General features: G+C 34.5%; 1 protein-coding gene across 2 annotated transcripts in view; it reads left to right on the plus strand.

The window, feature by feature from the left end:
• The window catches only part of tbx2b (T-box transcription factor 2b), a 14783-nt gene extending 3984 nt beyond the window's left edge, over nt 1-10799 (plus strand). For both annotated transcript variants that reach the window (XM_028464585.1, XM_028464586.1), the window contains exons 4-7: nt 159-235; nt 347-522; nt 1725-2308; nt 9094-10799. In XM_028464585.1, coding sequence (XP_028320386.1) covers nt 159-235; nt 347-522; nt 1725-2308; nt 9094-9528 — 1272 coding nt within the window. In that variant the 3' untranslated portion in view covers nt 9529-10799. The remainder of the gene's footprint in view (nt 1-158; nt 236-346; nt 523-1724; nt 2309-9093) is intronic.
• The last annotated feature ends 1808 nt before the right edge of the window (nt 10800-12607 follow it).

Consider the following 12607-nt stretch of genomic DNA (forward strand, 5'->3'; position numbering starts at 1 on the left):
ACAAATGTTTTTCATTCTGTTATTGATATGAAGCATCATCATCATCATCATCATCATCATCATCATCATCATCATCATCATCATCAGCTTTAAATAACACAGAGTTCACCTTTTAAACTGTGCCCTGTGTGTGTGCGCGTGCGCGTGTGTGCCAACAGATCACACAGTTAAAGATCGACAACAACCCGTTCGCCAAAGGATTCAGAGACACAGGCAACGGAAGGAGAGAGAAAAGGTAATAATAATAATAATAATAATAATAATAATAATAATAATAATAATAATAATAATAATAATAATAATAATAATAATAATAATAATAATAATAATAATGTGGGGATTATAGGAAGCAGCTGACCATGCCGTCCTTACGGATGTATGAGGACCACTGTAAAGCGGACCGGGACCGGGACGGAGCGGACTCCGACGCCTCGTCGAGCGAGCCTCAGGCCGGCAGAGAGGCCTCCCACTCCCCGCTGGGTTCCAGGACCAGCCCGCTGAGGTTCAGTCGGCAAAGTCGAGGTAAAACATTAAAACAAATAAATAAATAAATAAATAGTAATAAGGAAAAGGGAAAGCAAAATGTCACTTAAAAAACAATCTCTTAAAATAATTAAATGTTACACTGAAATATTCATGATTCATTTGAACCTGAGATAAATATTTTCTTTAATTTAAACTGCCTTTTTTCTTTGTTTTTTACCAATGCCTGGTAATAATAGAAACACTAGGGCTGGGTGATATAACGGTGATATAACTCGTTACTCAATATGTTATCTCTAAATGTCGATATATGATATAAATCTGGATATGTTTAACTCAAGTCTGACCAGAAAGACAATTCTGGGCCAAATAACATTTATTAACAAACATAAGGGACAGCATGTGTGAGTGAGTTCTGTAGTGTGGCTTGTTTGGGGTTAGGAAACACTCCTAAAATATGTATTTTTATACAAAATAAGCTTTTTTTATTGTAATTTTCTATATAGAAAAATATTTTAGAAAAAGATAGAAAAAATATAATTTATATCTTGGATCTCGAAATATTGCACAGGCCTAAGTAACACTCATTGTATTATGTCATATTGTCAGTGAGCAGATCATTAGTTATTTATGAGCATTGAACAGGAATATTTTATTCCTTTAAAATATATGCAAACAAATAAATTCTGAATATTAAATTTTTTCCATGCACTTTATCTAGAAACGTGAGTAAATATCTAACAAAGTTGGTGATGTGACGTGCTTGCTCATTCTGACACCTTCGTGTCCAACATAAGGTCCGAGGGCCAAATCCAGCCCTTTGGAGCATCCAATTCGGCCCGCATGCAGGATAAATATAAAAATGACAGAGAAAACATAAATCATTGTGTGAATGAAACTCAACAATATTTGCAGGGGGTTATGATTGCAGTAATTTTTAATGTTGAAAACACTCTTACAAAGTCCTTAAATTCCACAAATTATTACATTTAATTTTCCAAATTTGTCACAAAATTTAGGAAAATGAAAGTGAAGACCCTGTTTGGACTGGTGACTGTCACTTATTGCCTGGATATGGTCATTTTCTTACATATTTTGCATGTTATGTATATTTAGAAGTATAAATTATGCTACAATAATGTTGAAATGATTAGTTTTCCTGCATAAAATCACCTGTGGCCCATTTGAGTTCAAACTGGACCATATTTGGCCCCTGAACTAAAATGTGTTTTCTGTTCTAGATGATAAAATGTGCAGTGACAGCGAGCAGGAGCTGGACCATCCTGACGAGCACTGCGCGGCCTCAGACAGCCCTGGACCAGAGCTTGAGGATCGCTGCATCAGAGACGTTGTTGTTCCTGAGGCAGACAAGAAAGATGGGTCCATGTTCAGCGTGAGGACGGTGGAGAAGGAGAAAGGCTCTGAGAGCAGGCACAGGAAGGACACCTCGGACACGTTGACCAATAAGGATCCAGAGAGCATCAGCACCAGTAAAGACCTGTTCTCCCCTCTCATGGTCCAGACTGAGAGCCCCTCCCACTACAGCCCCGCCCACATACAGAGCCTGGCCCTGTCCGGACTGCACACTCAGCAGTTTTTTAACCCCCTGAGCGCTGGATCGCCGCTGCTCTTTCACCCTGGACAGTTCGCCATGGGCCCCGGAGCCTTTTCCGCTCTAGGGATGGGACATCTGTTGGCCTCTGTGTCTGGGGCCGCTGGTTTGGATAACGCTAGCCTCTCAAACCAAGGACCAGGAGGACCAGGAGGAGGAGGAGGAGCTAATCCATTCCCCTTCCACCTGTCGCAGCACATGCTCGCATCTCAGGTAAAAACAATTATTAACAATAATTTATCTATATCTATAAAAGCAAGGAATCTCTGTCTCTCTCTCTCTCTCTCTCTCTGTGTGTGTGTGTGTGTCTCAAATATCTCAGCGAATCAAGCTCAGATTGACCTGAGACTTTCAACATGGCTGCTGCTTGGTTTTAGGGTGTGCAACATCTGATTTGTTTAGACTGATGTTTGGAATGATACAGTTCATAAATTGTTTCATAAAATTGTCTTAAATGCAGCTTTGCAGAACAGCTCAATGTTGACAGGTAGTCATGGTAACTCAGGATTAGTTTAAAGCTGCGTTTAAAGCCTTCTGACCACCACCAACATTCATGCACAATTCAAACCCATTCATATGAGGCAATGTGGGTATAGTGCCTTGCCCAAGGACACAACAATATTAGCTGGGTTTCCATTACAGATTTTCACAAAATAAAAATCATATTTCTAAATGTTGATAAAGTATAATTGCATTTTGAACATGTTTCCATTGAAGGTTGTTTTGGGAAGGAGCCTCGCAACTCCCGGGAAATCTCATACCGTGAGACTTCGGCGCAGAAAGATGGACGCTCCAAACCTCCTCATAACACTCTGCATTCCTTTGATGTTTCACGTCTAACATGGCACTAATAATGTTAAAGTATAACGCTAAGAAATGTCTGGGTCTCTTCTTCTGTCCACACATACCGCATCATGTTTTCTCTGAGAGAAGTGGTCATGTGACCAGGTCACGTTCTGTGGCGTGTATTTGGGGCAAAAGTGTTTTCATATTGCGTTTGCAACACATTTCAATATCGAAACATCTGAAAAACCTCCTCATGAAAGCATAAAAGCTTTTTTGTGATATTTGGGTGTTTACACTACTAGTTTTTATTGTGCTATTTAGATTTTGCTCATTTCCGAGAGTAATGGAAACACAGCTAATGACTCAGATAGAGCAGGATTCAAACCTTCAACCTTTCGGTTATTAGACAACACACTATACTGAGCAACGGTTTAACCATGTTTAACCATAAACATGATAGAAGCTGCATTTCCATTACCCTTGGAAATACGCAAAATCTAAATAGCGCAAAACAAAACTGGCAATGGAAACAACTGAATTTAAAAAAAGCTAAAGAAAAAAACTGTCAAATATTACTAAAAAGTTTTTATGCTTTCATGAGGAGGAATTTCAGACATTTCAATATTGAAATGTGTTGCAAAAGTGCAATGGAAACACTTTTTCAGCAAATACACATGACCACTTCTCTCTGAGTAAACATGATGCGATACGTGTGAACAGGAAACCCCGATATTTCTTAGCGTTATACTTTATAATAATTAGTGCCACATTAGACGTGAAACATCAATGGAATACAGAGTCTTATAAGGAGGTTTGGAGCGTCCATCTTTCTGCACAGAAATATTAGGGGATAAGATTTTACCAGAGTAACCAGGCTGCACAACAACCTTCATTAGAAACACGTTCAAACACACATTAGAGTTTGTCGAAAACTTTAGAAATATCGCTTTTATTTTGCAATAAACTGTAATGGAAACACAGCTAGAGTCAAGCTCTTTGCTGATGATACCTTTGTGTTCATTCGTGTTAAAAACAACAAATCTAAAGGTTTGAGAGCATTTAAGCAAAAATCTACATGACAATATTATCACTAGCTATGTTTCCATTACTCGTGGAAATGTCAAATCTAAATATCTCAATAAAAACACTTGAACAATGAAAAAACGCTCAAATATCGCTTTTATGCTTTCATGAGGAGGTTTTTCCAGACGTCCATCTTCTTGCAGAGAAGTCTCACAGGGTTGACTTCACCCTCTGTATATTACACATAGTTACAGTGTTACAGTTACCAAGATAAAGACAAAACTTTTGGGAGTTAAGAATGAGTCCAATTTTCAAAAGCCATGACAAAGTTAAAGATCATTTTCTCTCTCTGAATAATATCCACTGTTATCCAGGAACGTTAGTATTACTTGGGTCATAGTAGATAGTCATCTTAAAGATGTAAACATTTGTCCTGATCAGAAATAAAATGGGTTAAATTTTCAAAACCACAGAAATTGGTTAAAAGTTGCATTTTAGAGTGGTCGAAAACGAGGTAGAATAGAAAAAGTGGTAAAAAAGGTTCAAAGTGTCAATTTTGGAAAAGTTAGTTTAAACTGACAAATAATGGGAAGGACAAATTGTGAATGTGGTTAAATATGCGTATTTTTAATTTTGTATCTGGTCACATGACCACTTCTCTCTGAGAAAACATGAGGTGGTACGTGTGAGTAGAAGTGGAGACCCAGACATTACTTAGCATTAGACTTAATAATTATTAGTGCTACATTAGACGTGAAACAACAAATGAATGCAGAGTTACCATCAACAACCTTCATTAGAAACACGTTCAGAGAGACGTGATACTGTCGACATTTAGAAATATCACTTTTATTTATGAAAATCTATAAACTTTTCATCTGATCAGATTAAACCTGACATTAATTGGTTCAGCAAAGTCCAACTATCATCATATAAAGATGATAGTTCACCAGTTTGTAGACATACTGCAGATCAGTGTTTCTCAAATGGGGTCTGTGTACCCCTAGGGTTACACGATGGCACTACAGCGGGTACTAGAGAGAGAAAGTAGAAAATGAACTAATAAAGTGTTGGTCCCACCTCAGGCGTGAGATGACTGGAAATGATAAAAACTATAGAAATGAATCTAGTCAGGAGACACTAAATTAATATTTTTCAACCTTGGGGTCAGGACCCCATGTGGGGTCGCCTGAAATTTCTGAAAAATTAAAATAGATTTAAAAAAAATAATAATAGTTACACATAAAACTGTATTTCCATACGTTCATTTTGTGAAATATAAATCTAGTTCAACAAAAATAATATCTGAGCGTAAACATGATCAAAAACTAATTCTAGAAAAAAATGTCTATGGGGTCGCCAGAAATTTTTGATGTCAAAATTGGGTAACGATTAGTGCTGCACGATAATGGCCAAAATGGTAATTTTGTAATATTGTAATTACAATTGTTTATCGTATTAGGGATAAATCTGTGTTTTTATTGCACTAATTTTAAACAGACGACATGTACAGTTTACAGTGTAATGTTAAGCTTTAAAATGGAATTAAATCAACTCAAGCAATAATTTACTGCGATGGACCGGCGCCCTGTCCAGGGTGTACCCTCACCTAACGCCCAATGAGAGCTGGAGATAGGCACCAGCAGAGCCCCACCCCCCTGAAGAAGGAACGAGTGGGTCAGAAATAGATTCATGAATGAATGGAACCCAATTATTTAAAATGTACTAATATAAATACAATATTACAAAGTGCAGAGTAGGGCTGGGTAGTGCCTGGAGTCTGGCGATACGATTCATGTCCCGATATATAGGTCACGATACGATACGATGTATCCCGATATTAGAATGTTTTTTTTTAGAACTAATCTGTAAATGTGTACACCTTTATGAGAACATTATGTATGAAATATATTTTATTAGCATATTTTAAACTCAAAATATTGGCTTTAACATGACATGTGTCAACAACTTCAAATAAAACATAACATACAATCTGCCTGTGGCTTTTAAACTAACTTTGATTTTAGTGCTACTTAATTGAGACATATGTCTAGAACAACAAAGTTAGAACTTTCTTTTTAGATTTTATTGAAAAAGCACGTTCCCAGGTTTCAGCACTTCTTTATGTAGTTACAATGTCTACTGCAGCAGAAAACACTTTCCTGTTAAATAAAAGTTAAAAAATTCAAATGAAAATAAATCCATATCAATGACTTTGAATCGATCCCAGAATCACGTGATGTAATATTGTGATAAATCGCCAAAATGATTATTTTTCTACACCCCTCGTGTATTTTAAATGTAAATATTGCTTTATCGATATATTGGTTAATTTAATCCAAAATCCTGATGACGATTATGAAGCAATTACTGTAATTGTGCAGCCCTAGTCACTGTTCTCTGTGTGGCAATGCATGGAGGCTCCTGACAGCTGGTCAATATATGTTCTAGTTTACAATGTTGTCACACTGCTTTTAAATTTCTATTCTCTTACACCCTGTGACACGTACACCCCGAACCCCACTTTGAGAACCGAGGCAGTAGATGATAGTTTATTAGTTTGTAGATATAGATGATAGTTTACTAGTTTATAGATATTGATAATAGTTTTTTAGTTTATAGATATAGATAATAGTTTATTAGTTTGTAGATATAGATGTTGGTTTATTAGTTTGTAGATATAGATGATAGTTTACTAGTTTATAGATATAGATGATAGTTTATTTGTTTGTAGATATAGATGATAGTTCACTAGTTTATAGATATAGATAATAGTTTATTAGTTTATAGATATAGATAATAGTTTATTAGTTTATAGATATAGATAATAGTTTATTAGTTTGTAGATATAGATGATAGTTTATTAGTTTATAGATATAGATAATAGTTTATTAGTTTATAAATATAGATAATAGTTTATTAGTTTATAGATATAGATGATAGTTTACTAGTTTATAGCTATAGATGATAGTTTTATTAGTTTGTAGATATAAATGATAGTTTATTAGTTTGTAGATATAGATGTTAGTTTACTAGTTTATAGATATAGATAATAGTTTTATTAGTTTGTAGATATAGATAATAGTTTACTAGTTTATAGATATTGATTATAGTTTATTAGTTTATAGATATAGATAATAGTTTATTAGTTTGTAGATATAGATGATAGTTCATTAGTTTCTAGATATAGATAGTAGTTTACTAGTTTGTAGATATAGATGATAGTTCACTAGTTTATAGATATAGATAATAGTTTATTAGTTTATCGATATAGATGATAGTTCACTAGTTTATTAGTGTGTAGATATAGATAATAGTTTATTAGTTTATCGATATAGATGATAGTTCACTAGTTTATAGATATAGGTGATAGTTTATTAGTTTGTAGATATAGATGATAGTTCACTAGTTTGTAGATATAGATGACAGTTTATTAGTTTATCGATATAGATAATAGTTTACTAGTTTATTAGTGTGTAGATATAGATGATAGTTTACTAGTTTATAGATATAGATAATAGTTTACTAGTTTGTAGATATAGATGATAGTTTACTAGTTTGTAGATATAGATGATAGTTTACTAGTTTGTAGATATAGATGACAGTTTATTAGTTTATCGATATAGATGATAGTTTACTAGTTTATTAGTGTGTAGATATAGATGATAGTTTACTAGTTTGTAGATATAGATGATAGTTTACTAGTTTATAGATATAGATAATAGTTTACTAGTTTGTAGATATAGATGATAGTTTACTAGTTTATTGATATAGGTGATAGTTTACTAGTTTGTAGATATAGATGATAGTTTACTAGTTTATTGATATAGGTGATAGTTTACTAGTTTGTAGATATAGATGATAGTTTATTAGTTTATAGATATAGATAATAGTTTATTAGTTTATCGATATAGATGATAGTTTACTAGTTTATTAGTGTGTAGATATAGATGATAGTTTACTAGTTTATAGATATAGATAATAGTTTACTAGTTTGTAGATATAGATGATAGTTTACTAGTTTATTGATATAGGTGATAGTTTACTAGTTTGTAGATATAGATGATAGTTTATTAGTTTATAGATATAGATAATAGTTTATTAGTTTATCGATATAGATAATAGTTTACTAGTTTGTAGATATAGATGATAGTTCACTAGTTTGTAGATATAGATAATAGTTCACTAGTTTCTAGATATAGATGATAGTTTACTAGTTTATAGATATAGATGATAGTTTACTAGTTTATTAGTTTGTAGATATAGATGATAATTTACTAGTTTATAGATATAGATGATAGTTTACTAGTTTATTAGTTTGTAGATATAGATGATAATTTACTACTTTATAGATATAGATGATAGTTTACTAGTTTATTAGTTTGTAGATATAGATGATAATTTACTAGTTTGTAGATATAGATGATAATTTACTAGTTTGTAGATATAGATGATAGTTTACTAGTTTATTAGTTTGTAGATATAGATGATAATTTACTAGTTTGTAGATATAGTGTAGATCTCAAATGTTTTTAAAGTACCCCCTTTTTCTTACTTTAGAATTCAAGTCCCCTCTATTGTCCGATGACCACATTTTGCTCAAAATTCCATAATAAAAACAACTATCGATTATGATGATAACACATATTTTAAAGAATGTCATTTTGTAAAAAAGTGATTGAAACAGTATTTAGTGCTTCCTAAGACTGATTTCTGAACATTTTTCAGTATGTTTTTCTCTTATTTTGTCTGTTGTTGGTATTATTTAAATTATTCTCTCACTGTGTGTATGTTTTTGGTGTCATTTTGTGTGTTTCTCTGTTATTTTTGTGTGTTTTGTAGTGATTGTGTGTATTTTTCTCACATTTAGTTTATTTTTATTTTTCTGTCTTCGTGCGTGTGCTTTGGTGTAATTTTGTGTATTTGTTGTTGTCTGTTCTTTTTATTCTTCAAAATATTTTTCTCTGATTGTGTGTGTTTTTGTTGTTGTTTTGTGTGTTGCTGGTAATATTTAGTGCAACTATCATTTTTAACTAAAACATAAAACAAACTATTTTTAATGCTTTTATTTGTTAATTTTCCTCCCTCTCTCTTTCTCTGTAGTGCCCCAAGGGGTACACGTACCCCCATTTGAGAAACACTATACTAGATGATGTCGAAGAACAAGCTGATTGTTGTTGTGTTTCCAGGGAATCCCAATGCCGTCCTTCGGGGGTCTCTTCCCGTACCCCTACACCTACATGGCAGCAGCAGCGGCAGCAGCCTCGGCCCTACCAGCCACCAGCACCACGAGCCCCCTATCCAGGAACCCTTTCCTGAGCTCCCCCAGACCACGGCTTCGCTTCAGCCCCTACCAGCTCCCGGTGTCACTGCAGCCCCAGACCACCAGCCTGCTTTCCACGGGCCTTCCAGGGAGCCTCAACCCCAGCTCAGAATCGTCTAAAACAGGCAGCAGGGAGAGCAGCCCCGTGCCAGAGCACCTCACCAATCACAAGATCAGAGCCTCGTTGTCCCCCAAAACTTCTATGAAGGATTCTGTGAACGAGCTGCAGAGCATCCAGAGACTCGTGAGTGGCCTGGACGGTCAGCGAGCGCACTCTCCACACGCAGACTCTCCTCAGTAACGACCACTTTAGACCATCAGAAAGACTATTACCATATATATCTGTCCTGTACAGCACACTACACACACTTTTTGACCTCCGAAGACCAGATAACTTCCAAAACTGAGCTGCTGGTTAACAAAAAATACTACGTATAATTGTATTTAACCTTTAAAGAAAACAAAATAAGGAGACATATGTTAAGGACTCATTTTATTCGGACAACTTTTTTCAGGAAATGTACTTTGAAATGCGCTTTGATCTCCTGACGTTTACTTGGATTTACATTTACTTTGATCTCTGGACATGTCAGGAGATCAAAGTAAATATCTGCAAACCCTAACCCTGAAATTCCTAAAGTAAATCCAGGATTTTTTGGAATCTCTTGACTTTGATGTCGAGAGTAAATTTCAAAGTAAATTTCCATGATCAAAGCAGATTTTTCCCGATATTACTTCAGGAAATTCAGGAATTTCCCGAATCTCCTGACATCAAAGTCAGGAGATTCAAAGTAAGGGTCAAAATAAATAAATAAATGAATGAAACCTTAACATATTATTTATACAAAATTAATTTGCTGGAATTAAATGGGAAGACACTTTCAAACACATTTCCACAATTTTTAACAAAAAAAAAATAATAGAAATAATTCGAGACACAAACATTGATATAAAATACATATCTTATTTACAGAATCAGCCTTTACAAAAGCTGTTTCAAAATATTTGAATTTAGAAAAACAGAGATAAAAGGCTAACATGGTATTTGTTGAAATTTGGAAGCGTTCAGCCAATGACGGCCTTCCTTAGCACCTGCAGCTACAACTTTATAAAAACTAACACCAACAGAGAAACTGGTGATTTCTAAAGGACGGAAGGAGAACGTTTGGTCTACGAGAGAAAAAAGACAAAATCATTTGAAGAAAAAAATATTTCTTAAGTATTTATGTAATTAAAAAGGAAAATCTTGTAAATAAAGCTAATATTCCAGAATATGCAATTGGTATTAATTTATTGAAGCTTGTATAGTAGTGTATATTTGTCCCCCCCCCCCCCCCCAACCCTGTTCCCTATTTTACAGAAACATATATTGTACATGAAAGCAATGTAGCTCCTGTGTTTGTTGGGTTTTTGTTTCTTTTCAGTTTGAAGATGGAAGTGTTTAAAGTGCCGCTGATTGTTAGAAGGAGTGTGTGCCATGTTTTAGTCTGAATCCACCTTCAAAATACATTTAAAAAAAAAAAAAAATACACCTCAGGTTCTTTCATCACTCCAGCTAGGAGACGATTAAAGCAATCCCCCCACCCCCACCCCCCATCCACCCACCCATGGGCGTGTCAATCATATCCATGTCTGAGTATATTTCATTATGGAAGTATCTTGTTTTAATGCTGGTTGTCCGGGTATTCCCCTCATTTCCTTTTCTTAGTATTTTATTTGTCACACAATTTAAATAAAAATGTTGTGCTAAAGTTGTGTTTATTTCTCATTTCTATTATTATTATAGAAATTGAAATATGTCTTATTATTATTGTCTTATTGTTGATGTTGTTGAGAATGAAATGTTTAAGCTTTTTACAGGTTAATAAAGCTCTAACTTCACACACTAGAACTCAGGCGGGGAAAGGGCGACCTCTGTCGGCCACATGTCAAACATGCCTTCCCTGCTCCACACAGACTTCAACTAACTTTATAATGTAAAATAGATTTCAACTAATACTAATTTCAGTTATTAATGTGCTTGGGACGCTAATAATTTTAAAGTCACGTGTTTTAACTGTATTTTTCTGACTAATTTTAATTGTACACAACCATGAGCCTCCAACAATAGGAGCAGTTTTGTTGGCCACATTAGTATTTATTTATGATAAATCACATCCATTTCCTGACTCGTATTCACGTCTATTTTTGGGTGCGCGTCATTTCCTTCAGTATTGTCTGCTTCCTGTTATATTTTTAGAAAGAGACTATAATGTAATTATTTATAGCAAATATGTTCATTTTCTTTGCTCCGTACACTTCCTCTGCAGGCTGAAATATGGGAAACATTATTTAATACATTCATTTTTAATAAGTACAAATAAAGCCCGTGTGATTAAAATGTCAGAGCCCATAAAAGCATGTGATCATCTTAAAAATAAAATAAAGATATATAGTATAGCCTTATCTCAGGGGAAACAAATACTATAACTTTACCTCATTTTTCATAACCGCATTTTCATCCCAGTTTAAACTATTTGCACTTGTTTTTCGGTTCTTAATTCAGAAAAAACAAAGTTTTTCCATTTTTATGCCTTACTTTAGCCTTTCCTCTGATTTGGGGTGTTTGTCACTTTTTTCCTCATTCTTCTTCATTATGGGGTGTGGCTCAGTGGTAGAGCGCATTCTTTACATGAAAAAGGCCCAGGGTTCAATTCTTGGCATTTCCAAGAAAAAAAGATCTATATGCCTTCCTTATGTTTAAATGTGCTCATTATATTAGAACTTTATAGGTTTAGGGTCTTTTATCATTATTGATCTCATGTTGATTAGTTTGTTTAAACACCAATGGTTTCACACTCATAAAAACACTTTAAATACATAAGGACAGAATTTAATTCACTTAGTGTTTAATGAAGTGATTTTTTTTTTTGTACAGTGTTTTTCATCTGGAGTTTAATTGGAGGTCGCCTGAAATGAAAAAAAAAAAAAATACATTTTTGAAATTCTCAAAAAATATTTACACATTCTTAACAACTGTATTATATACTTAATATTTAAAAAATAAAAAAAAGGGGGGGGTCACGATCCAAACCATGTTCATATTGTTATATCATACAATGTGTGTGTGTGTGTGTGTGTGTGTGTGTGTGTGTGTGTGTGTGTGTGTGTGTGTGTGTGTGTGTGTGTGTGTGTGTGTTTAAAGGGTTAATCAGGGGCAGCAGACAGCTCTTTGTCCGGGACCCGGCGCCTGTCGCCTGCCTCACCCTCCTCCTCCTCTTCCTCCTCTTCCTCCTCCCCCTCTTCCTCCTCCTCCTCCTCTTCCTCACCCCCACTTCCTAATTAGGATGGCCTTCCTCTCTCCTCTTCATTCTCACTCTATTGTTGTCTCTCTGTTCTCT

This window comes from Gouania willdenowi, chromosome 13, assembly GCF_900634775.1.
Source record: "Gouania willdenowi chromosome 13, fGouWil2.1, whole genome shotgun sequence".
Classification (NCBI taxonomy): domain Eukaryota; kingdom Metazoa; phylum Chordata; class Actinopteri; order Blenniiformes; family Gobiesocidae; genus Gouania; species Gouania willdenowi.